Here is a 26,595-nt window from a genome sequence, read left to right as displayed (position 1 = left end):
GACTCCTTACCTTGATGGCTCCTGTCACTGCTGGCTTCCACCATCTGGTTCAGTGATTACAGCCACAACAGGTGCCAACCACCGTGCAGACACAGCTCTTTACAGCTGGTCTGCAGATCTGATGACCGATTATCGATCTGTGCGCTAGGGCAGTGGTCCCCAATCCCCGGACCACGGACTGGTCCGTGAGTCGTTTGGTACCAGGCTGTAAGAGTTGAGGCTCGGGTGTGAAATTTACGGTTTTCAGGGTTTTTATCATTATGTTTTATTGTTTTTATAGTTAACTTGGTTTCCCTGGGTCTTTTCCTGTGTGTTATGAATACATTTTCTCTTTTTTTGGTACCGGTACTGGTTTTATTTTGTTGTATTTATCTGCGACACCTTAAAGGCTGTTCCGTGAAGATATTGTCGGACATTTACCAGTCCATGGCACAAAAAAGGTTGGGGACCACTGTGCTAGGGTATCTCGGTGCTGCGCATCTATGAACATCTTTATGCTCTAACATGGTGTTTGTTATGGACAAACTGAGGTGACAGAAACCCACTGGGGTTCTGATCAGGCAGGCCTTTCCTCCCAGTTGTACCCCTCTGGGTCTCAGAGTAATTGCCTGTGTAAGTCCGAGTAAAACAATGGAGTCGTCACATGGGGGTGACTCACCCAGTCACTCCAAGAAGTTGGCACTGAAACAAACACCTTTTGTCCATCAGGGAAAACCCCAATATACAGCATTGAACTGTTGGGGATACCATGATACTCCCTCCAGCCTGTCACCTATCATCAAGGACAATTCTAGATTATAACAGAGTCCAGGGCCTCTCCAATAGACTGTGGGTGGTTAGAAAACATAAGTCCAGGCCTATGTTACCTCTTCAGGCTGCATCCAACAGGGTCACATGGGTGAAAGCCTCGCCACTAAAAGCTTTCTAAATTAAGCTCCCTCCCAAGGCCTGGCCCCAGGATGAGGGCTGGGTAACAGTATCCCCAGGAGGGTAGAGTGGTCCTCTGTTCATTTATTCTTCTTATGAGTTACCTGAATCATTCTTCATCTGGCCCCTCAACTAGGACCAGTTTGTCTATCAGTTTGAGAGATCCTAATAGGGGTAAAAGCCCCTGACAACAAAGCTCTGGGATCCATGGGACAAACAAACCCCTCCACCATGATAAGATACTGATTATGGAGGGCACAAATTAGATTGCAGAATATGTTTTAGTGAGTGAAACTGTGTTTACAGTTTGTAGAAAGGTTAAATGAAATCTGTAAATTATGTCTGTCAATAAAACTGCTTAAGGTTTTGCCATGAGTGATTGGTTCAGTAAACTGGCACTGACATATATCACAGACTGAAAACTCAGTAAAGCTAAACCCTTCTCACAGCAACAAAATAACTGATCTATAGTTTCTTCAGTGTCCAAAAAAAGCAGAAAATTGATCTTATTTTAGTCAAACCTACATTTTTAATCCACCTGACCACAGTTCTTGTATAAGAAAGGGACAAAAATGATAGTAGTCTACATCTTTTGAAGGGTCAAGACTTGCCCATAACTTTGAAATTATTGGTAGGACAAGAATGTAACAGTAAAGTGTAATCTGTGTCCAGGCCGGCAACAGCTACCCAGTGGTCCAATAACAACACTAAATCTTTCCAAGCACCTGCAAAGGCAGTATATTATTAACACAAAGCTAGCAGCAAAAGACCTGTGCAGCCAGAGTGCATGCTGATACACCCAAGGAGCCAGAGCTTGATGTTCAACAGGTAACAAACACAGAGATGAACGGGCTTGTGAATTACATATCAATAAAAATGTTCTAGGTTTCTAGAGCAGACTTCAGCCTGTAAACTGCTCCTTTTTCTCTGGTTTTTGTCAACTTGTCAGATTTATTGTAATATTAAAATACTAAAAGAAAGCATGTATATTTTTATGACAAGGTTAGGGATTTATATTGACATAGGCAGATATAACTTAATGTTTGCATCTCAGACCATGCTCTTTTAAGGGGTTGGAAGCAATATGTTGTACATCACTTTTGTTTGAAATTCCAACTTTTTTTATTGTACTATCACTTAAGTTTGCAAACAATCTCTGGTCGACTTTAGCTTTGTGCTTTAATTTTTCCTGCCCTAGGCACAGCATAATGTGGTCTGTAAGATCCTTCCATGGCAGTAGTGCCCTGAAGTTATTTAGTATAAATCATACTGTCCATGATAAAACAAGAGGCAGCCAGAGAGAGACATCTGGGAGTTTATTATATCCCATTTCAGCCATGAAGAAAAGGTAATGTGTAGCTGGAGAGCACCAAATCATATTTAGGCTTGTTCACATACAGCAATGACTGATTTACCCTACTTTAAGCTACCGCACACACAAGCAAAGGTACCACAAACAAAATTATTGTGATTATGTGCATTGAGCTTGTTACCCTTTGAAATGGTGGCTTCAAAGAAAAGAACCAGGGCTGCAACTACACCAATCAGTCAATCTTCAAGTGACTTTGGTGCATCGAGACGGTGACAAAAGGGGAATGAGCCAGAGTCATTCTATCATTCTCATCAGTTCTGCATCAACTTGCAATTAAATGAGGTGATTACATACATTTGTTTGTGGTGATACGGTGATTAATTTGGTAAATTAGTGAAAATCACAAATCTGTTGCTATCTGCATATCTACATGAGCATAAGTAGAAATTCACATTAACAACTTACATTGAGAGTCTGACTACAATTTTATAGCTCTGAAGCAGAAATTCTGAAATTCCTCAACAAATAGTGATGCAGTTGCTGCACAATCACAGCATTGTAACTGCAAATGATACAGATGCTCATACAGGAATATGACAGGATACAGAAAAAAGCTGGCAACCACTTTTGAAATAAGTCCCTTTTTGCAAAGAGATGCCTTGTAGACAAGTTGCGGTCAGAATGACTGACCTATTGATTGCAATATCTTGGCAGTCTGTCTGCATTTATAAATTAGATGGCAATTATCTACAAACCATCACTCCACCAGGCAACCTGTGCAATTGTCTTGTGGTCAAGAAGTTGATGGTGCTGCGTGCTCAGCTTTTGGGAGGACAACACCCATCAATAAATAAACAAATCAATAAATGCAATCACTGGGCAACCACTGTTTTTTCCTAGTTGAAAAAAGATTACTATTTTTGCTCTAGTGTGACCTAGCCATTAATAACTTAATAATCAAGTAATAATCAAGTAACAGCATAAATGCATTTCTTGAGCAAATAAAACAATATTAAGTCTTAGTGTTTTCCTGTATCCCTTTTGTAACTTTTTAAAAAAAAAAAAAAACTTTTTTGAACTTTTTTTTAAATTAGTTGCTAAAATGAGTAATGGGAACCGTAGGATAATAAGATACACTAGCTAACTTGGTTGCTTTTGTCTTACAATAAATCCCTTGTGCCCCGCCAAAGGTCAGTTTAAGAAGGCTACTGGGCTTATAAACAAGCCTCCTAACTCAACTGATGCCAAGCTGCTGCTGTTTTCTCCTGGCATGACTCTTGTTGACCAGGATTTCCAAATATTCTGGTGTGGCACTTAACCAATAACAAAAGACTCAAGTCTAATTTGCCCATTACTCAATCCCAATGGACAATAACAATTGTGTGGATTTTACTTCAATCCTCCCAAATTTTCATCCCGTTCTCACTCCCGAGGTGTAATATAATGATGATTTGTCAACTCCCACGGTGTTGCTGAGGAAAGCGAAAGGTGACCTTCCACGTTCTTATGCTACGCACCAGATTATGGATGAAATCCAGTAGAATGATGCTCCCATGGTAATACAGCCATGTATTCCAGCCCTAACCCTAACCTTATCCCTAACCCTAACCAGCACTTTAATGATGTTAGATAGTTTTTTCCAAAGTGATTTAAGTAAAACAAACATATATGTGTAGATTCATTCCAAACGGTTCCTTATGTTTCCTCATTTTTCCGATCTCATGATCTAGGGACATGTTGGGTGCCCGGAAGCGTAATATATCGACAATTTATCACCTAGTGTAAAATGTTACGCTTTGGGGATGAGAACGTTTTGCAGAACGTGTTGCAAGTTTTCTAAACTTTACCACTATCCTATCAAACTGTCCAGCTTCTCACCTTGAATGAGTGTAGGCCAAATTTGTTTTACCAAATACCTTCAAGTTAAACATTCAGCTAAATGCTGCCTACATTACCTTGTGTAAAAATGAAAACACGCTGCACTTAGTCAAACATAATCTTGAATACTGTTAGTCACGCTTACATTATAGTGGTTGTATATCAGAAGAAAATGAATTAATCTGTTGTTTCTGTCAGTTTTGCAACCCTTTTTATTAAATCGTCTCATTGCCCCGCAGTAGACTTGCAACCTGTCACAGGTGTACCCAGCGGTTTGCCCTATGACAGCTAGGATAATGGCTCATGTCTCATTAGCAAGGTTATATTATCAAGTGGCATTACTCTTCATTAAATACATATTTATTTGCAGTTGCAAGTTTATCAGTATTTACAGGCAGGGGGAGGTCTGATACTGAATATATCAGCAGGTATTAATCAAAAGTAAAACCCTTTAGGCTTTGTGCAATGCTTGAATGACTTTTGTGTTATAATAATTGGCAACATAGAGCTACAAAATGGATATCTAAGGAGAAAATTACACACTGTTACTTTCTAAAGTTTAGAATTCATTTTCATGCCAGCAGCAATTATTTGATAAATATCTTTCATAAAGAGGATACAGATCTACCACAGAGTTCTCATTTTGGAAGTAAACTTTGACAACTCGCATAAACAGAAGATAAAAACATCATCTTGTTGTATGCCAGTAAACAGACTGAAGATAATGGAATAAATAATCAGTCCGTTATTGACAGAAAGTGACATTAGAGTCACAGAGAGACAAGGCAGAAGTAATCATCGGAAAAGTAAAAACCTTTATTATGCTTCTTGTGTGAATAAACAGCACTCAAAAATAATAATAAAAAAAAACCTAACAGAAACTGCTTCATCTAACTGTAAAAAAACATTCAAATGGAATTCTCCTGGACCACTAAACCACACGGACAGCAGATAGAAAGATAGGTGTACAGTAATGGGTCTTAAAACCATCCACAGCAGTTCTATCTGTGAAAAATGTATAATTCATAGCCTTCCATCAACTCAATAGCTGCGGTTCCCTCCTACGGGGAAGAGACTCTGTCATTCTTGTTTCTCATCCATCTTCACCTCTCCTTAAATGAGAAAAATAGATTGTTTAATGATAGCAGATTATCCCTGAGACAATTATGACATAAATTACATTCTACAAACTCATCACACCTGATATAGTCAAAGCAAAGGAACAAGCTGTCCTTGAGGATTCATTATGTAAATATTCAGATCGTTTGACAAATATGTAGACGTCTTACTGTGCCATTCGTTTGAATAATTTTCCAGAAAGGGTTCTTAAACGGGTGGCAGCTGAGGATTGGTTGTTTTAATATACACTAATTCAGCAAGTCATTTTAATATGCCAACATTTGAAAAAATTTTATTATGATAAAGCCCTCTTTTTTTATTTATATGCTCTGTGACAGCCTAATATAACATAAATTATGTTGGTTGACAGATTAATAAAAAGAAAATTAGACTAACTTCAAGCTTGGCTTCCTAATTAGTCCAGTTTGTTGTTGCAATGTAGAGCAATTATTTATTGTTTGTTTTGGGCCTTTGTGATACGGTAAAGTTAATCTGGTTATACATTTAGACATTCAAGTTTCATGGCACACCATTGAATGGATTAGAGGAAATTGGTGGTAGAGTATACATCAGGCATAATAGCACTGCCTAACACTTAACAATAGCACCTATTAGTGGATGGTATATACTGTATATAAATTTTGTCGTCAAAGTTGATGTGTCGTACCCAGGCAAAATAAATGTAAGGATTTGAGTGAATTTTACATTGGCTAAATTATGACTGGTATATGACTGGGTCATAGCATCTTCAAACTCTTTTTGGGGTTAGCAAAAGTGATGAACAGGATCATGAGTAGACAAGCCAAGGCTGGCCCATGTGGTCTAACAAGGACGAGATACAGTAGCTCTAATTGCTGAAAACTTATTGATTGATTGATTGATTGTTAATTTATTTCAAACATGTAAACAATATACAGGTACATTTAGAAAAGAAAATAAGAGAGAAAAAAATACTATACAAAAGTCAATACATTTCAATATTGCTACTGTTCTGATTCATTTACATGTTGAAAGGGAGTGGGAAGAAGTAAACACTTATTTAATTAACTTAATGCTAGTTCTGATAGAAAGAAGTCAGAACATACAGTTCTTTGTAGTTTGTGGTGTATGGAGCCCTGTATGAAGGTCAGCTGAAAGCACCAGCACATGAGCATCAGACCTGGATCACAGTGGTCTGATGAATCATGTTTTCTTGTGGATGGCAGAGTGTGTGTGTCGCTTAACTGGGGAACACCCGGCACCAGGATGCGCTATGTGACACGTACCAACTACTTAAGCATTGCTGCAGACCTTTCGATCAAACGGTATTCCCTGATGTCTGTGGACTCTTTCTGCAGGATAATGTGCCTTGCCACAAAGCAGAATGGGTTCAGGAATGGTTTAAGGAGATCATCAATGAATTTAGTGACCTTTCCCGGATCTCATTCCAATTGAGCAATGGTGGGATATGCTCGAGAAGTCTAATCCATGGAGCCCCATATATATAGCATATATATGCTATATCGATACAATATGCATATATGGCATATGTACTGAACAGGCAACCAACTTTGACTGTGGGATCATTTTTCCTTACCAGAAAGAGAAAAAAATCATAATAAACAAACCCGCTTTAAATCACATCATGAGTCAGTGTGCATAATTACAACGATGCACTGAGAGCACACTCACCGCAAAAAGTAGACACAGTAATAAAAGTGAGAACGTACGTGTCTTTGATGGCATATAGTGTACAAAGCAGGAGCGACATTTTTTCTATACACAGAAGTAGATTGACGAACTCTCCACACACACTCCAAGACAGCTGCGGTAACCAAGTGTGAATCCAGAACATCTTCAACACATTTCAATGTGTTTTTGTAATTTTCTACTGTGATTATGTGATTATGTGATTATCCATGAGCTGATGATTGACCTCTTTTTAGTTCCAAAGTGTCTGGGTAGACCCATACATTACAAATTCTTCCTCGGTCATGGCCATGATGCTGCAGATTCACTGAGTTATTATTAACCAAATATTAAACGTGAGCCTGTCTGCTGGTCAACCTTTTCCTTACCAAACTGCCTCATTAGCAGACCAGCCAATGATGTCCCAGGTTAGGTGCTGAGAAAAGCCATGAACTAAACAACTGATGATGCTGTCTCTGATACTAGATGCTAAAGTGACAAAAAGAATGAAATTGAAAATCTACAAAGTCAGGATGTTTAATGTGAATGTTAAAAGCTGCCCCAGCATCAGTGAAGGAAAAGTTCTCTCATATTAAATTATTTAATCTATCCATCAATTTTTTGTTTGTAAATCTTTGTCTAGGACAGAGAGACTGAACACCATTTATACCCATGCATACTGTATATTCAGAAGTACCAATGAACCTAACATGCATGCTTCTGGACTGTGGGAGGAAACCCCCCAAAAAAGGCACAGGGAGAACAGCAGACTCCACACCCTCCATGCCCCAGCTGGCCAGGAAGCTCAAACCCTGATCTTTCTTGCTGGGAGGAAAGAATACTGACCCCTGCACCACTGTGGATAAAATGGGCCTGAAAACTAACGGCATATGCACAAATACAAAAACTCTCCATTGTTGCGAGTAATGTTTTGCATGTGCTGCCTGCGTGATTGCGCTGAAGCAGCCTAACCCCAGGTGTTCAATAACAAAGGATGAAAATTGAACCATTATTTCAGGCTACCAATAATCTACAAGCCTTCTTTTCCCTCTGGTTCAACAGAAAACTAAACACTGAAACAGTAACAGACGTGAACACATATGAGCTGAACAGGCAGGAGAGAAAAAACATTCTGCCCTCACAGCATGTCCCTATGAAAGTAAACGGCATGGAGCCATTAAAATGTCCCTGAATGTTAATTAGTCAATAACTGTGCGTTTTCACATGTGAGGGTCGCTCTTCACCATGGCAACAACTGTGACCAGGGATAAGAGACTATTATATCAGGCACGATTAAATTTAACGTAACATGCTGTAACATTCATTTGCTTTAATGTTTCTGTGTGGGTTGAAAAATAGCTCAGATTTAATGATAGACTGAAAAGAGAAACAATTTACTTGCCAAAAATGGCATTATCTATAAACTAGAAAACTAGCGCAACATGTATATTTTTCTTCTCATTGCCATTAGCTGAAGATATGTAATGGGTTCGGCACCAGAACATTATCACTCTTGTATAATTCACAGGAAGTAGGAATGATTGAAAATAATTCACTTTAGCTTCATTCATTTAATACCGTAGTAACAACAGAAAAACAGGCACTGAAAAAAGCTGTGGAGATTACCTTGTTAAGATACAAAAATACCCCATAAAACAATAATAATCATTCAATATTATCATAAAATTTATGTTTTGAAAATATAAGAATGGTTCATTCCAAAGACAAAGTAGCCAAACAAAAGCAAAAGAACATCATGTGTGCTATGCAGTGCAGTGCAGTAATGTGTCCTCAGATATTTATATACGAGAAACAAAACATTCATTCCACAAATGCATGGTACATGGAGAGCTACCTCAACAGAACAAGACTCATCTGTACACTTGCTTTAAAGGAGAAAAGACAGTGTTTTGAGGATGCCAGGGTTCACATTTTGGAGGAGAGAGACGGTTTGAGAGAACAGTAAAGGAGGGCATCTACGTCCGCTGTGAATGACCCTTGTTTAACAGAGGTTATGACTTACAGCTATCAGATTCCCTTCCCAAGCATCTCATCCTTGACTCACACCTTTCTTCAAGAGATCTTAATAGCTCACATGATAGCGGGGAGAGAGATTTCACACCTTGGACCAGGTGTGAAATCTCCAAGGGGACAACCAGAACTGGGGGTTAAATACTCTGGACTTTCCGACAGTTGTTTTGAAACTGAACAAACCTCTTGGAAGAGAGACACAACATGCACATGAACCTAAAGGAGTCCAGTTGCCTTCTTTTCAAGGCAAGCACTCAAGACTACCATAACCTGGATGACTAACAGGCTATATTGACACAAAGTAAACATTTCCTCAATGTTTTGGTTGCCTGTTATCTTTGATGTGTAAAATGGATAATCTTGGAAAGATAACAGGTATTAGGAGACTAATAGCTAAGCAGATATTAAATAATTTGGGCACAACTATAAGCTTTGATTTGGCTGTAGTGAATCAACCGTCTTGTCATCGTATTTCAGTAAACGTCAAAGTAAAAAGCCACACACTCAACAGTTTGGAACAGATTCCGATTACTTTTTATGGCTTTTGTTACACAGCAACCTAAACATAATCCATCATTAGCCGACGAAGCTCACCAGCATGTTTGCAGCCCTGTGTATGATTCATTAGCTGCTCATGGCTACAGATAAACCATTAAGTCCTGGTTGCTGAAACAGAGGCTGCTCATGTGAACAGACATCTGGATGCCTCTGGCTCTGACCAGTAACACAGTCCATGCACAGTGTGAGGAACATGATGGATATGGGTGCACAGGGTGTGACTGTGTGCATGTCTGACTCACGGGCACGTGTTAATGTGGTGAGCAGTAATAGGATGTTGAGACTGGAAGTTAGAAGAAATTGATGTTTTTTTTTCTATTTAGTATATACCAGGACTGTTACAATATCAGGTTTTCACTATAAGTTACACAACTACTACAGCCACTAGGACTCGCACTAATGACACTGTGATGTCCACCGAATGTATGAGATTTACCTTTGGTTACTGTGTTTTGTTTATTTGTTGTTGCGTTCTTTAAAAAAAAAGAAAAAAGAAATGGTTTTGCTATTTTTATAGTGGACGTGACTGCTCTGATTGACAGGTGTCCCACACATAGACTTGAAGCTGATGTCTGCATGGCCTCACCTTTGCTAACGGGTTGGCTGTGGCTCAGGTAGTAGAGCCGATCAGCTACTGACCGGAAGGTTGATGATTCGATCCTTGGCTTCCCCAGTCTGCATGCAAAATATCCTTGGGCAAGATACTAACCACACGTAGCTCTTCGATGTATTCATTGGAGTGTGAATGTTGGTTAGATTGCACTTAAGTATAGAAAGAAGTGCTTGTATGAGTGGGTGTGAATGAGGTATGTTGTATACAGTGATTTGAGTACTCCGGAAGAGTAGAAAAGCGTTATATAACAATCAGTCCATTTACCATTTACTAACTGGATTCACTGAACTGGAGCTCCTGATCACGTCTTTTTTTTTTATGCATTCGGGGCAATTTAATGGATGTATCTGACATGTAATGGCTTACTCTGTAGTAAAGCCCATACGAGAGGTTTCTGTTTTAGCTTTGGTGACTTAAATTCTTGTGTTTCATGAGTCCCTGCGCTTGTAGATTACATTAGTACAGTTTGTGGATGCAACATGCTAACAAAGCTTGCTAGCATTAAGGGGTAACTCAGCATTCTAATGTTTCATTCATATGAGGTAACTCCTGACTTAAACCAACATTGAGGATTCAAAATGTCCAAAATTAATGGGTGACATTACAGTATGTGCATGAATCTTTTATACTAAAAAGCTACATTGAGCTGCTCCCTTTGCACATTTCACTCTGCATATTTGATTTGGCAGCTTTTTACGTTTGATGCCCTTCTTGACACAACCCCAAAGGGATTTGTGTTTCCTTCCAGGTTGGAACCAGGGAGCTCTTACTTGTTAAGCAGTTGTATAAACCACTACACCAGGGAACTATCAAATCCATCTTTCACACTAAGGAAACCAAAGTGTACCAATAACATACCCCACTTCCCCAACATCATTACACCACCAAGACCACTGATGTTGCAGCACAAATTGAGACTCATCCAGCAATGCAGCATTTTTCCAGCCTTATATTGTCCAACTTTGGTGACTGTGTTTAAATTGTAGCCTCAGTTTCCTGATCTTAACTTATAGGACTGGCATCCAGTATGGTCTTCTGCTACTGTAGCACATCTCCTTCAAGATTCAGAAATGCCCATATGCATACCTTGGTTGTAACAAGTGGTTGTTTGAGTTACTGTTGCCTTTCTATCAGCTTCAAGCAGTCTGGCCATTCTCCTATGACCTCTGGCTATTGAGTTACTGCTGTATGATTTACTGATCAGACATTTATGTGAACAAAGAGTTGAAAAAGTACCTAATGTAGCGGCGAGTGAGTGCATATGCAGAGTGAAACTGCATCCAGTAGGTATGCTTAATATAGTTGCCAGCTGCCTGCACGACAGGGAATTTTCCCTGAAGCTTTTTACTGAAAGCTGCAGGGAACTTGCATTAGTTGCTCTGATATATGCCATGTTGACTCTTTGTTTCTACAGCAGGGGCAGAGAATGCAGTGACGGCTGGATATAATGGCCTAATAACCACATTAATGGGAAATAAATTGGAATTATCCTTTAAATTACTCACAGCACTTCATCACAACATTCATCAATTACACGTCAGCTCAAATAAGCTTCTGAAATAGCTCAAGTAATTACATTAGCACACTGGTTAGTACTGTTCTTCCCCTCTTTAATACAATACAAACATTTAAAATGTGCCTGTTTGACATAATGGGCAGAGTTTTTGCCATATAAATTCTCCAGAGCTAACATTTCTTCGGGGATCAAGCGTTTAAGTGTTCTTTTTAATTTGGCTTGCAGGAGAATCATGCAAGTTTTATTTAATGTGACTATAAAAAGAAACCAGTGTCATGTAAGGTGTATCATTAAAGATGAAGTTAGTTATGATCTATGAAACACCTGATGTAGTAACCTTGATGAAAAATGTATTAAAACTGCTGAATCCACAGCTTGCACAGAGTTTCACTATGCAATAATTCATCTTCAGAGTCACAAAGCCCAAGGAAGTGTTAAAGATCACCTCAGTGTTAGCCTTATACATTTTTTATGTGTGAGCTGCCTGAAAGATCCCAACAGTAACAGTTATAAGATGTGTATATATAAAAGCAGGAACATGGCATTGAAAAAGGAGAAAATTACAGAAATGTATTTTTCCTGCATCCCTTTAATGAACACTGACTTTACCAGCTGCTTCCTGTTCACATTTCACTTTTAAATTGTTAAATGCCTTTTTGTGCACTGAGATGACTGCTGTTGTGATTTGCCATTATATGAATTGAACTGAACTGCCTTGAATTGAATACACCAATCTGCTACTGTTGTGCATCGACTCCCCCTCACCTGGATCTACAACAGAAAAAATTAGACTTATTCAGACTGGATAAGTGTGGATGAATGGCTGCAAATAAAGGCAAGGTGATCTAGACTAAAGCTGTGGAGCTACCAGATGGTAGAGTAGTAGATGTATAGGACAGCTGGTAATCCCACAAGTCAGAGGGAACCATAATAAAGATGTGCAAGATAGGTTGTGAGAAGCCAACCGGATGGAATAATAATACGATCCAAGCCATCAATACATAAATTGTACTGGTTATCAGAAAACAAGCTGGAATAATAAGATGGCCACAGGACGAGACAGATGCCACTGATGTAAAAACACAGAATCTCACAATGGACAGAGGTCTCCACGTAAAGTCCTGCACTCTGGAGTTCTATGGGAAACAGAAAAAGGGAGGCAAGCATTAGTGGGTGTCAGAGCCACAGCCCAGGATGAAACGCATCCATAAATATATCAGGAACCTGCCAGAGGAAGTGGCTGATGTCAAGAAAGTGTCTAGAAAATACCTTGATCATTGAAGCACAAGAACAGGCCCAAAGCACCAGATCCATACAGGCAGGACCCAAGTTGCAAACTGTGCAAAGATGTCCCAAAGACCATCCAAGTAGAGGGATGTAAGATGCAAGCTGGGACAGTGTACACTGAGAAGCACAACCAAGTGGCTGGGATAGTGTATAGGAACGTTTGTGCTGCATACGGACCAGAAGTCTCTGGGTCCTAAGTCTTTGTAGGTTTTCTAGTTCCAGACAGACAAGCAGCTGGTGGCCAACTAACCAGACAAAGTGGTAGCTGAAAAAACCCCCAGAAGACCGCATTATGATAGATGTAGCGATTTCAGTGAACAGCAACATCAAGAAGAAGGAGCATGAGAAAATAGAGAGGTACCAGGGGCCAAAGGAACAACTGGAGCAGAGGTGGAAAGTATAATCCAAAGTATTCCCAGTGGTAACAGGAACATTGGAAGCTATAACCCAGAAACTAGAATAGTTGCTCCAGCAGATTGCAGACACAGCATCTGAGGTCTCTGTGCAGATACCGCACAGAACCCCAGCAGAAGTTAATTGGCAAGCGGTCTCTATAAAATCTATGGCTGCCATTCAAAGAGGCACAAATCTACTCATTACTGCTTAACAATACACAAATAAAATACTATAATTTCACTCACCAAAACTGAAGCAGAAACTTCTTAGACACCCTAAGCCAAAATACTGATAATATTCATCACATAATTTTATTAAAAATGCTCCAAAAGGCACCAACAACACAAACACAGCTGTTCTGTGACTTTTAATAAATGCCTCCAGAGGAACTGGAATTTTTGGAACTTCTGCATTGGTTGGCGATTGCACATCAGTCATTTCTGTTTTAGAAATGACACAAAGAAATCAAATAAAGAACAGCTAACAGCCTCAAAATGAGAAAATGGTGAAATATGTTATTAAATGTTCAGGGTGCATGACCTTGTAAAACTAGCAGGAGAACAATGATCTTTGACAAGTGTAATATGTTTGGTTGTATATACTGAGGATTAGTAATAAGGAAGGAAGCAGCAGTTGTACAGTAGGCGGTAGAAACACAGAGGTAAGTGAAAATGAAGGTGTTAGTGGCTGGGAGTGAAACGACAGGGGCCTTTACCGACAGATCAAAAGTATTTAAGGAAAATACGAATTTAAAAAATCTAAATACCCAAAGCACCTTCTCATTGATCCTTTCCATTTATACAGATTTAATTCACAGCCCAAATATGACACTTGATGACACTAAATATGAGTCTTGATAAATAGAATAAATATACATCAACAAATCCTGACAACAGTGTAACCTTGACTAAAAAGGAGAATAAGAAAAGCATGGAATGAAAGCACATAAAGAAATATGAAGCACTCCCAAGGAACCACTTTGAATAGCTGATAACACGTTCTCGTCGCAGCCTGAAACAGTGGGATTCAACACAAACATGCAGCGAGAGATTCATGAATTTTCTGCCATCACACAGCGCTTCTGTGTCTGAGCCGGCCGCTTAATTAAACACTTTCACCTTTCACCATTAGTCGTCATAGAAACTCCCAATGGGTGATAAATCGATGATAATACTGAAGCGACTATCTGAAATGATTTTACTGGGGGTTTTGTGTGTGTGTGTTTATAAGAAAGAAAGATGGCATTTAATCATTAATAGGTTTATTACAAAGGGCTGTATTTTACCAGAGTCATCACAAAGACAAGCACAAAGTAGAGGGTCATGTCTGAAAGCTCGGTGACGGTGCCAAGTAGCAGTGATATGCACAAAAGGACAGGGTGACGAGAATAAAATAGGAGGGTGCTGCTCTCACAGCCAAAAATACCAAGACAACAGGTAAAGTATGTTTTAGTATCAGTGAAGTACACAAATGGAGCTTAAATGAATTAATGCCCCTTAATCCTGTTCTTCAGCTAAAACTTTCCTATCCCCACTGCATTAAACTTACCAGTGACATGTAAACTTTAAAACTACTGTTAACGCTCATAAACTGTGTGTATGTGTGTGGATTGTTATACAAATAGAGGCACAGTTCTCCCTGAAACGGACTGAAGAAGCCATGATTTAGCATGAAAATTTCCTGAGCTGTCAAACAACGTATGCAGGTACTCACGTGGACACAGGGAAACAGATGTGTAAACACAAACACACACATACACAAAAGTGGCAGACAAATAGAAAAGATGAATAATTACACATTTACTGGTCAGAGGGAGTAAACAGCTCAGCAAGTGTGTCATGGTAGTCACACTGTGACAGATGGACAGTGTTGTGACAGATGTGCCTCTGTTCAAGCTGAGGGTCAATGCTCACAGGCTGCCAGTGACACATACACATGACAGCTCACACAAAACATCTTTCCTATATTCTAAAATGATAACTGCTGTTCCACTTAAGCACTTATGATTTTACAAGCTGCAGGAGTTCTGTGCAATTTATTTTGATTTATTTGACTGAAATAATAGAAGTATTCCATTTTTGTGTATTTTCTGCTTTTCCAATTCCACCCCACACAAGCCATTTGAGACGATTTTTGCTTTTCATAGTTATTTTGTAAATATTGCTAAACTGTCTCGCAGCTAAAACCTTCCTCTCAAGAGTGTCGAGAGGAAGGTTTTTATTTTGTTATAATACTGCGCAGCCTGTAAAGTTAAGACTACAAAAGACTACAAAATCAGCATTTTAAATAATATTCAACTAAATTAATAAACTGAGTAGCAAGCTGGAGTTTCAGGCTTTTCTACATCAAACACACCACTGTAGGGAGTTAAACGTCCCTACAGTGGTGAGGGATGAAGCAATTATAGAGATTTTTTTTCCTTCAAAAAGTATAATTCTGTATTTTTATATTTTAATGTTCTGGCACATATTTTTATCTTACCACACTGACGGCAACAGTTTCACTTCTGTACACATGCTCAGTTATGGAAACATTTAATAAAAGCACCTATCAACAGAATGCTTCTGACCTGACTGCAGTGTGATACGAGGAGATCAATATCCATGAACAATCAGAGAAAAATGGTGACGGGGATAGAACTGCTGTGCTTTTTATCTTCTTTTAGACATGCACTCCTTTCCATTAATGTGACGGCATGTGAACATGTGTAGGCTTCATGTGTAGGCTTCATGTGTGAATAAGCACCGTGGTCATTTTTTTTTTTGTGTTACCTTAAGCACAGTTTCAACTGGGCATGTCCCTCCTGTCAGTTGTTCAGTTCAATAAAAAATGTGATTGTTTGGGCAAATGCTTTGAACAGTAATAAGAGATACATTATAGTATTTTATCGCCTCAACCCCACAAATAATTTGCATAAAGATTAAGACATCCATCTATACTCCGCATCTACTAGTAGCGCGCACACACACACACACACACACACACACACACACACACACACACACACACACACACACACACACACTCAGGAATCTTGCTCTTAGTAATAAGATCAATCCTCTTGATGCTGCTGTTCACTGGAATCGCTACATCTATCATAATTAAGATCAATAAGTTTAATTATATGGTTATTCACAGCAAGTGTTTTGCACAAAAAGAAAGCTAACAGCAAAGATTAGCAAACAATGACTATCTCCCTCACTAGAGACATCACTAGACGTCATACTGAAGGACACCTTTCTAATACCGTTTGATACTGAAATCCTGAAACACAAAGGTACTTGTGTTATTCAGTATCCTAGATGAGGTACTGTGTGTGTACTGAGTCTACAATTTGTCCAGAACTGAGGGGGCTGTATACACCTACAAGTGTTCTGGTCTATGCTTACATGTTGAACAACAAGAAGAAGAAGAGCTACTAGCACAAAAAATGCATGTGGAAGACAGTGAGTAGTGCGACTGCTGCAATAGCTCCACTTTGACTTGTTGATGAAAAAGGTAGTAAGTGCTACGCGATAACCGATTCACAAAACACAGTACAGACATGATGCCATCTTGGTTTTCAAACCAAAGGAGAAAGTACACAACATTGCCAAAGGTATTTACTCACTCACAACCCTGACGATGGGTTTGGTGGTTGCCAGGGGGGATTATGGTGTGGGTTTGCTTTTCAGGATTCAGGCTTTTCCCCTCATTTCCAGTGACAGGAGCTCTTAAGCATATCAATACATTTTGGACAATTTTATGCTTGCAGCTTTCTGGGAACAGTTTGGGGATTGCTCTTTCCTGTTCCAACATGACTGCACACCAAAGCAAAAAGCAAGGTCGATAAGGATATAGAAGAGGGAGTTTGGTGTGGAAGAACTTGAGCAGCCTTCACAGAGTCCTGACCTCAACCTGATAGAACACCTTTGGGGTGAATAAGTGCAGAAACTGCGTGTCAGGCCTTCTCATACAACATTACTATCTCACAAATGAGCTTCTGGAAGAATGGTCAAAAATTCCCAAATACATAATCTTAAACCTCCTATAGCTGCAAAGGGTGGGCAAATATCTTGTTAAAACCTATGGATTAAGAATGGGATGCCACTCGAGTTCACATACGTGGGAAGGAAGATGAGTGAATACTTTTGGCAATATATATTAGGGCTGCAGCTATTTTTAGTAATCAAGTAATCTATGGATTGTTCCATCAATTAATCGAGTAATTGAATAAGAGATACTTTTGCTTTCTTAATGAGTAATAATAAATATTCAAAAGAGGAAAACCATTCACTGGTTTCCATTTTAGAACTTGCAGTATTTTTAAGTTTAGCTGCATGCAACAGCTGTCAAAAAACAAACAACCAAGCCCTTTGATTGTATGTACGTGCCATATTGAAATGTAATTTTTCCAAAAAAAACAAACATTTTCTTAAATGCTAAAATATATAATGAATCTCAAGGTAAAATAAAATAGGATATGTGTGCAATCTAAACTAAGTCATAAAAAATGTACCTTTACTCTGTCTTCTTGGAAGGTTTTCTGACGTAATAGGATGCAAGTTTTTGTGCTGCTGAAATAAGATGTAATGCTGGTCTAGACATTAATTCATATTAATGATAATTCACTGTCCAACCTAACAACTCTTAGGTCAATGGCTCACTGCAAAGATAAGTAAACAAAAACTATTGTAAAATCATGAACGTGTGCAACACTTAATAATGTAATTAATGTTATATTTTGTATCATTAGCTTGAAATCTGTAAGCACTTCAGTCTTTGTCCTGTCAGCAAAATATAATATAATCATTTTTTAATAATCTGCCACTAGCATGTCATTAAAACTGCTTTTATTAAATTAGTTTGTTTAAAAAAAGTAGTGAAGCCAAGAATTTAATTAAACCAATTTAATGCAAGCACTTAATTAGCCTGTAAAATATGGCATCAGGAATGGAAACTATCCAATATGGGTGCAACAGAAAACGAAAGTAGTTTATTAAAACAGTTAAAGCTGTTATCAAATTATAGCTGAGCTGAAATTTGGCAGCTGTGACAGGTATTTGCAGACATTAAATTCATGTGTTAGGAAAATATTGTCCATCTTGTGATGAAAACCACAATGAGAACTTGGCCTAGTTGGGTATGCTTGCATTTAGTTTGCAAAACACTTCAGACAATCTCCAAATATGGTTATCTGGACCACAATGACATAAATCACACAAACTGCGTGTATTCAAAAACGTCTGTATTGTGCCCTGCTCATGGTGTTTGCAATTTCTGTGCACTTCAATGTGATTCACTCTGGTAATGAGTTTCCATCCTGAGAAATAACAAATATGGAAATAGATAAAATAAAATCCCAAGTCTTTCCTTTAGAAACATCCTTTTAAATATAAAGCAGACCTTGTTAAGTTCTGCTGCTTGTGGTCTGCTTTACCTTTTTAAGGTCTGCTTTATGTGAAGTACTTGACCTCTATCAGGAAGTGCGACAGAGCTGTGAAAATATTTGTCAACTGTCAACATGTGATGAATTTCACTTCAGATGAGGTCATCGCATGCCCTCTTTGCTTTGTTTACTTGCTTATCTTTTTGTGAGTTGTGGCAATAAATGAATTTAAAGGCAAGTCATACTTTTTTTAAAATAAAAAGATAAAGAGCTACAGAAGAACAGATCCTTCCGATCTCATTGAAAAGTCAGCCTTGATGAAAAGAGACGTGTTTTACAGCACCTGTCATAGAGTATAAAGAGCAGAGTTAGGGTAAGAGAGTGAGTCACTTTAGAAATGACAGATGGACAAAAGAGCCAAGAGCTCCCATCAATCATCGAGTACAGAAAGACGCAAAATCAGTCTTTTGTTTCCTCTTAATTAATCATCATTCCTTCATCCTCTCAGTGCTTACAGTAAGAGCCTGTCATTACGTTACTCAACAAAACCCCATTTTGCTTTCTCCACAGTCTGGTGAAGCGCTCGCTGTTGTCGTCTAACTTCTTCGTTTCGTTCGGTCTTTAAATTCAACAGAACACCTGCTCCTGGAAGCAGACTGACAGAGCTCTAATTCTCCAGCAGTGTCCAGTGGTGTTTGGGAACTCATCACTCACAGACACACACACACAGGAAGGACAGGCTAATTAGTTCTCTGCATGCTCTACCCACAATTGTCTCCTTAGCAAGATATTAGACTCTGTACCACCCTGTTGTGCGCACATACACAAATTTAGCATGACGCAGCAAGCTGAATTCCCGTCTCTCTGAAGTTCACGCTGTGCTGTCAGTCTCCTGCTCACTGATTATAGCGATGATCACTGAGGTTCAGATGGCGTCTCGTAAATGCACGAGTCAAACAATCACTCTTCATTTGCAGCTGATAGTTTTATTGTTGCTAAGGATGAATGTTACTCCATAAATAAATTTGTCTTCACTCATTTTGTTCTAGGTGAGTTTGTACTCAAAGGCAAACAAGGTAATTGCACGCAAGAGGCAATTATCAAGATGTTCCGTTGTCATTGGTTATCAGCAATCAAAGCCATATAACATGATTGCTGCATGTCCAGCTGTTACAAAAAAGAGGTTGAAACACCATTTCTCAGATGCTGGCTGAAGAAGAGAAGTATGTGTCAAGTACAACCACGGAGGAATACAAATCTGCTGGTAGCTTTGTTGCGAGTGTCTGCTGTTGATTTAGTCAGTTTACGATCTCATGGCTGTACCTGGAAAAATCCATGCACTGCAGAGCAACTCTAGAAGGGGTTGTTTATAGATTTAGAATGGCTCCCATTTGATTCCAAAAAGATTAGCGAAACAAAAACCAAGTCTATAAATATTGTAAGTTGTGCAGCTCTAATCTGTAAATCTTAAATCAGCCTCAACTGACAGCATCTGAATTATGATTTGTTCTTATATAACATCAGCCCAAATATAGCCATAAACTAAAACGAGAAGAAGAAAAAGCCAGGCAACACATACCATTTAGTGGGAGAAAAAATATTTGGTTAGATAAACGAAGCTAAATATCAAGCTCATTAGAGTGTCCCTGAGTAAAGTTCACCACAGGCTGGGACGCATATGCAATACCCCTACGGAGATTTTCAAATCAAAGTGTTTAAAGTGTTATATGTGGTTTTTGTGCTTAAGTTATAGAAAGATCAAACGTTCTCACAAATCTGTTTTATAAAGAGGCCTTAGAAGTCACATCTATCATGCATGAGGATGCTCAAAAATTCACATGAAAGGTGTCTGCTTCCCAAGCCACCACAACCTACCAACACTCATCATAGAGAACATTTAAGATCTAGAGAAAAACAAGTCAATCTTGAGGGCTCCTGCAGTTTTTCGCCTTTTTCAGTATGCATACCCAGCAACCAACTTTGTATTAATGAGGTACAGGTCATTCTCCTCCCACACAATCCACTTCCTGCTAATTGTTGGTTACTATCTGTAACACAATGTCAGATTTTTATTCTGCACAAAATGGAGCTGTTTTAAAGGAGCTGCTGTGTCCACAAACATAGTGCATAACACATTTATTTGGCCACCATCAGGTGCAATGGTAGCTCTACCAGTATGAACAAGCTCGTTAACGGAAAGGATTTTTTAAATTCTAAAATATCATTATTATAATAATAATCTCTGAATTTTCAAACTCATAGTTTCACAAAAAAGAACACATAATAAAGCACACGTTTTTGATGATTTCAAATTTCAGTTATTTATTTGCATTCCTGAACAGAAAAATTAGTTGTAGTGGTTGAATGCATTGCTTGACTAACTTCTGACTTCTAAGAAGCTGAAATTTGATGATAAAAATGTAAACTCAGTTTGTTATTTACATAATAAATAAGAATTAAATGATTCGTTTTAAACATGCTTTTCCTAGATTTCTAAAATATTTGTGTTTTCCAGTTTTATGACAGATGGTCTAACAAATTTGTTAAGCACTGTACATTTAAAGCTAATGTATCTAACTATTCCACCTCTCCAAACTACAGTAGACTTGAAGTAAAGGCCCCCGGGATCTGTTTAGTTCAGATAAAGTCAATATGAAGCTAGTGCACTCTGTCTTGGTTATACACATCAAGTAGTTCTTTTGAAGCTGTAGTTGTTTTGGGACCATTACCCTCTTGGCCCTTCCCTACAGTGCTTCTTGCTGAGAGAAGATTAACACAAAGGGGATTTTTATTACAAAAAACCAGACTTACTTGTCTAACTCATTCTGAAACAGACATTTAATCTCTCTGGAATAACCAAAGTGAAATCTTATATAAGGCCTGCGAGGCCAAAATGCATTTTACAGACTGAATTTAAAAGGTAATACCATTTAGATTTTGCTTGTTAAGCATATCTTTTTGACTGTTGCTTGCTCAGCAATAAAGCACATACCAAGGTGTGTGTTTCTTATCTTGTTTTAGCTTTTCAGGTAGCTATGAAAAACCCATTAGCGGGGACCCAAGCAATTAGTTTTTTATAGATTCTTCATGTTTCATGTCACTGGAGAGAAGCTCTTGTATGAACGGGGATATGCAGAACTTAGAGTGTTAGAGTACCATCAGAAATGCCATCTGTTGTGGAGCTATATGCAGTACAGAGGAAGCAGCAGTGGTTGGATGCATGCAGGTCAGCCTGCAGATGTTCAATCAATTACAGTTTAGGAAACACTGAAAGCTGATAAATGTGCCCAACTAGTTCTAGCTCCTCATGAGGATAGATGGGGTTCGGTTTGGTGGTGATGGAGTCACTTTGCACTCATCACGCTCAAAACACCTCCTTGCGTTTCCATGGTAACAGGAAGCACTCAGCGCCGGCAGCACACTCCTTGTAGAGCCCAGCAGTTTCTGTTCATCCGCAATCGATTTTCCCAATTGAGCGTGCGGATCTCTGTTAATGTCTGTTTGCTTGCGAGAAGTTTGCGGATGTTTGCAGAGTTTTGTGAAGGGCCATAAGAGTGAGCAAAAGGACAGAGAGATAAAGAGTGAAAGAGAGATAAATGTTTGATAGCGTTAAGGTTATCATTATTCAGACTGCAAGCGGGAGAAATATCCCTCAGCAGCTGATGTCTCTTTTTTAATTTCAACAAACTACTTTCAACTACGGCTCGATGGGGACAGAGAATTCAAGACTACATTTCTGTTTGCAAGTAAATATCCACAGTGTATCATTAGCTAAATGGCAGTTCACTCTCAATCTGCTGACAGAAAGAAAAGAACATAAGACATGCAGAGAAGGGGAGAAAGACAAAGAGAATAATGAATGCTAATGACCCTGGTGGACTGTGGTTTTTGTGAAAATTAAACATATTTTCTAGCGTCCTTGCAATTCCCACAAAGTCTCATTTGCTCAAAAAGTTGCACAAATCCTTAAAACTTTTTTGGTCACAGAAGTGCCTGCGCAGGCTCGAGGCTGCCTGTCAGGATTAGGACTTACAGCCTTCTGATTACTATGGAGAGAAGCCAGGGATCATTGGGTGGGTTCCTTTTTATTATGCTTTGGTAAAACAGCCAAGGATGAGAAAGTGATACCCTTCACCATATACAGTCTGTGTTGATGGCTTTAACACACCAACTGATAAATGCCAGACATCAGAAGACATTTGACAGTTTTGCATTGTTCTTCACTCAGGTTTGTTGCTATGGAGGCAGAAGGGAGAAGATTCGCTGCAAGTGATTTGGTGCAGGAAACATCCGGCACAGATGTGGAAAAAAAAGGGAGAGAGGAAAAAACATCCGGCGTAGATGTGCGCATTCTTTAGGAAAACAGATGTATTTCAGGAAGCACTCAGACTGCAATTAGTGTGGGGATGATGTGTGCATGAGCGTTCACCTGCCCTTGAATTAGTGGACAAGTGAGGAGAATTATAAGTGTTATATATTCTATTAGCGGTGAAGGAAGTCAACATAGCCAGAGAAGTCACCTCGGCAATCACTTGCACGAAGGCAATTTCTCTGCACTGTCACACTTCAATGACTCTACTGGACCAATTAAACAGGCAATCACTAAGTGAAAAAAATTGAAGGCTCACCATCCCCACTTTTATCTCTGTCCTCCTAACTCCTAACTTTCACCACTGGCTGCCAAGCAGTTTTTGTTCCCTCAGCCCTTAAGGTATTCTTGCTTGTTACATCCTCATCCTGTTCCACCATTCCAGCTTCTTTCTATTACCTAAACGAGCCTCGTTTGGAATAACATAGCATTCCAGTGGCTAGTGTTGAGTTGCAAATTTTAAAAGATAGTTCAAGCACCGCTCAGGTTAGAAGGAGTGGATTTCTACGTCTAAATGCCAATTAAAATCAAAAACACAAAGATCACAGGAGAAGAGCAGAGTTCTATGTTTTATTGAACGGGCAAGTTCAGCAAAACATAGCAAAAAGCAAAAAGCTTCCCTAGGGTGTTCGCTGTGAGCACATCCAGATCAAAAACCAACACAAACAGACAAACATTGGCCCAAAAGCTACTGACCCATCTTTTTATAGGGTCAGTGACCATATTAAATTTAAACTAATAAGTATTTTCTAACTCTACACAACACTCCCCCAATTATTGATGTAATATATTTGTCAATACTTTTCCCCAATCAGTTGTCAATTTGCACTTTGTCCCTTCTTTAATCTCCCACACTCGCGTTACACAACTTTCTGGCACTACTCCATAACTTTCCGAGCACTGTTCCCAGCATCTATCATTTTTAATTGGGTCCCTTTGACAGTTTTATGGCCAGATCGAGTCCAAAAGTCAGCAAAACTACAGATATCAAACCGAATGCAGAGACAAAACAATGAATCCTCCTGACAACTTTGTCAGGCTTGCTGCCAGGGGTATGCCACTATATCCGTTAAGGAAAGGTTTTTCACAACTTTGAGCAACAGAGATGGGCAAAAAGTGTCCCAGGTGCACTCTCAGCCAGGCCAAGTTTGTTTACCATATTGGTTAAAGATGGGCGGTTCACCACCTTCTGGCAGCGAAGATGGGCAGAGAGGCTCCCAGGTGCATCTTAGCAGGGCCAAGTTTATTTAACCCTGTTTGGACTTGTCACCGTTGGCCATAACACAATGAAAGGTTACTTGTTGATCCTAATTACTTCAATTCAGACAGTATTGATCACATATGCTCATACAACAAGTGGCACAAACTTCATTAATATAATTGTGGATAATATTTGACCCAGGTGTGTGGGTCTTGTGATTTTAAACACGTAGGTTAAATGCTTATCACAGTGATTCCATTATATAAACACTCCAGTGCAGGTATATATATAAAGTACATACAAGTATATATTTTGATATATATGTGAGTATATGTCTGGTCTATACGGGTATATATATATCATAAACAAATCCACAACACCAGGGGGCATTTAACTGACATAAATGTCAGGGGTTCATGTGTAATTAAAGACCAGTGAAATCCTGCTTCTGGCAGTGAGGTCCACTGAAGTAGGCAGAAGTGTTTTATTTTAATCAGTGGTGAACGATGAAAACTAAAACTATTTCTATTATTCCAGTTGGTCTACGCTGACAATAAAAAGGCAAGTGGCCTCGGATTTTAAGTCTGTAGGACTAAACATGTATGATCAACATGCGCTTCTTGTACCAAGTGATTAAAATGATAAAAGCTGACCCCGTGAAGGGAAGGCATTTTAGATAGATGTATCAGTGAGATGTGAACATGATATGTGAAATTTGGCAAGAAGGTTGGTTATCTATACGTAAGAAGCAACAGAGAACATGCTTGAACATATAGCTTATGTATCTTTTTAGAAAGCAAATATCCACAAATCTGCTCATCTAATGTGTGGATTCAGAGCCGGGCATCCTGTGTAACTTTCAGCACTTGCAGGCTTTATGTTAGCAGGTTTTTGTTTTAACACCATTCCCAACTATTTCTCGACTTTCGTTGAATTTGCTCGAACACAAGACACCGACGCCTTTGCGCACAAGAAGGTAGCAGCATCGAACGGGGAGTGTGCGTTCACACGAGACTTACATGGCGCGTGCTGTCATCACGTCACAGCATCACATCATTTTTGCTCGTGGTTAAAAGCGACAGATGAAGAGATGTCAACTGCCACTGTTTTAAAGTGAAAAGTAGTGTGTTTTGTGCACACCTCCTCTTCCCTTCATTCTTTCTCTTTCCCTCCTTTTCCTTCGCTCAGCTCGGGTTTTGGCGCTGTAGCAATTTGCTGCGTTGTTGGAGGCATTTTTACGCACGAACGGCAGCTGTGCTTGAGCTGTCAACACCGCAAGCACATGGTTTACCTCGGCCTCATAAAAACACACGACGAAAACACACACCCGCGAATTAATGTCCGAAGAGGATTTGGAGTCATTTCTGATTGTGTGCAACAAGTCTGAGAACAAACATCCACCCATATCAGTGTAAGAGTTTTTTCTTTTCATTCTTTTTTTTTAATCGCCTTACCTGACAATGATATACATGACCAGCACGTTTCCAACCAGCCCCACGACGCACACTATGGAGTAAAGAGCGGTGATGGCAATCGCTATGATAACCGGATTGGCGTCGATTTCCATGTTGTTCCCTCTACTCCCCTCGGCGAAGCTTGTGTTGTCGGTGAAGTTCCCACACAAGCTGCTGCTGTTATAAAACGAGCACAGCTGGCTCCGTTGATCCGCTTCTGAGCAGTTGCCGGCGCTGTCCATGGTCCTCGACCGGTATGTACCGCAGGCGCGTTTTTCACCTCCCCTCAGGTGCCTGTCGAGCGCACTCGGTGCCTGTGATGCCCCGCTGGGTGCTTCTCTGTCGTGTGCTCGGGGCAGCTCTGCCTGTAAGGCGCGGGACGGGCCGCCGGTGGCGTTAAACCTCAGCGTGTTGAAGAATGTGGCGTGCGTATTGACGGTTTGAGGGTTAACGACAGCCTGAACGAGTTTTCTGACGACCTTCGCGCAGCACGGCGAGCCTGCACGGGACAGAAGCGACGACGTGAAAATGAATTAGTTCGCTCCCTTTCTTCTTTCACTCTAGGGTCTTTCCTCTCTTTTTTCCTTACTGCCTCTTTCCTATCCTTTCTTTCCCCCTTTTTGTTCGCACATGTCTACTCATTCGTTCCTTCCCACCCCTTTTCGTATGCCTTGTTGTGCTTCCTTCAGTCCCCCCTTGCTCCGTCCTTCTTTCCTTTTAGTCTCCTTACTTTCGTTCCTTCCTTCTTTCTTTCTTTCTTTTTTCTCATTTTCCACCTTTAACCCCCCAGTTGTGTTTTCCCTTCTTCCCTTGCTCACTCTTTTGACCATTTTGGGTTTAAACATATATTTTTATAATTTTTAAAAATATTTTATATATTTTCTTTCATTTCTTATAT

The 26,595-nt window shown here is 39.4% G+C and overlaps 1 protein-coding gene across 4 annotated transcripts in view; it reads right to left on the bottom strand.

Moving 5' to 3' along the window:
* Positions 1-26,284, bottom strand: part of oprm1 (opioid receptor, mu 1) — a 40,394-nt gene extending 14,110 nt beyond the window's left edge. For all 4 annotated transcript variants that reach the window (XR_010095449.1, XR_010095450.1, XM_063492013.1 and 1 more), the window contains exon 1: positions 25,698-26,284. Coding sequence is in view for 2 of the 4 variants with exons in the window: in XM_063492013.1 (XP_063348083.1) it covers positions 25,698-25,939 (242 nt within the window). In the remaining 2 variants the exon portion in view is untranslated. The remainder of the gene's footprint in view (positions 1-25,697) is intronic.
* Between the last annotated feature and the right edge of the window lie 311 nt (positions 26,285-26,595).

Source organism: Pelmatolapia mariae, linkage group LG13 (assembly GCF_036321145.2).
Source record: "Pelmatolapia mariae isolate MD_Pm_ZW linkage group LG13, Pm_UMD_F_2, whole genome shotgun sequence".
NCBI classification, from domain to species: domain Eukaryota; kingdom Metazoa; phylum Chordata; class Actinopteri; order Cichliformes; family Cichlidae; genus Pelmatolapia; species Pelmatolapia mariae.
Note: the sequence above shows the minus strand (reverse complement) of the source record. Positions and strands in the feature narration are given on the sequence as shown.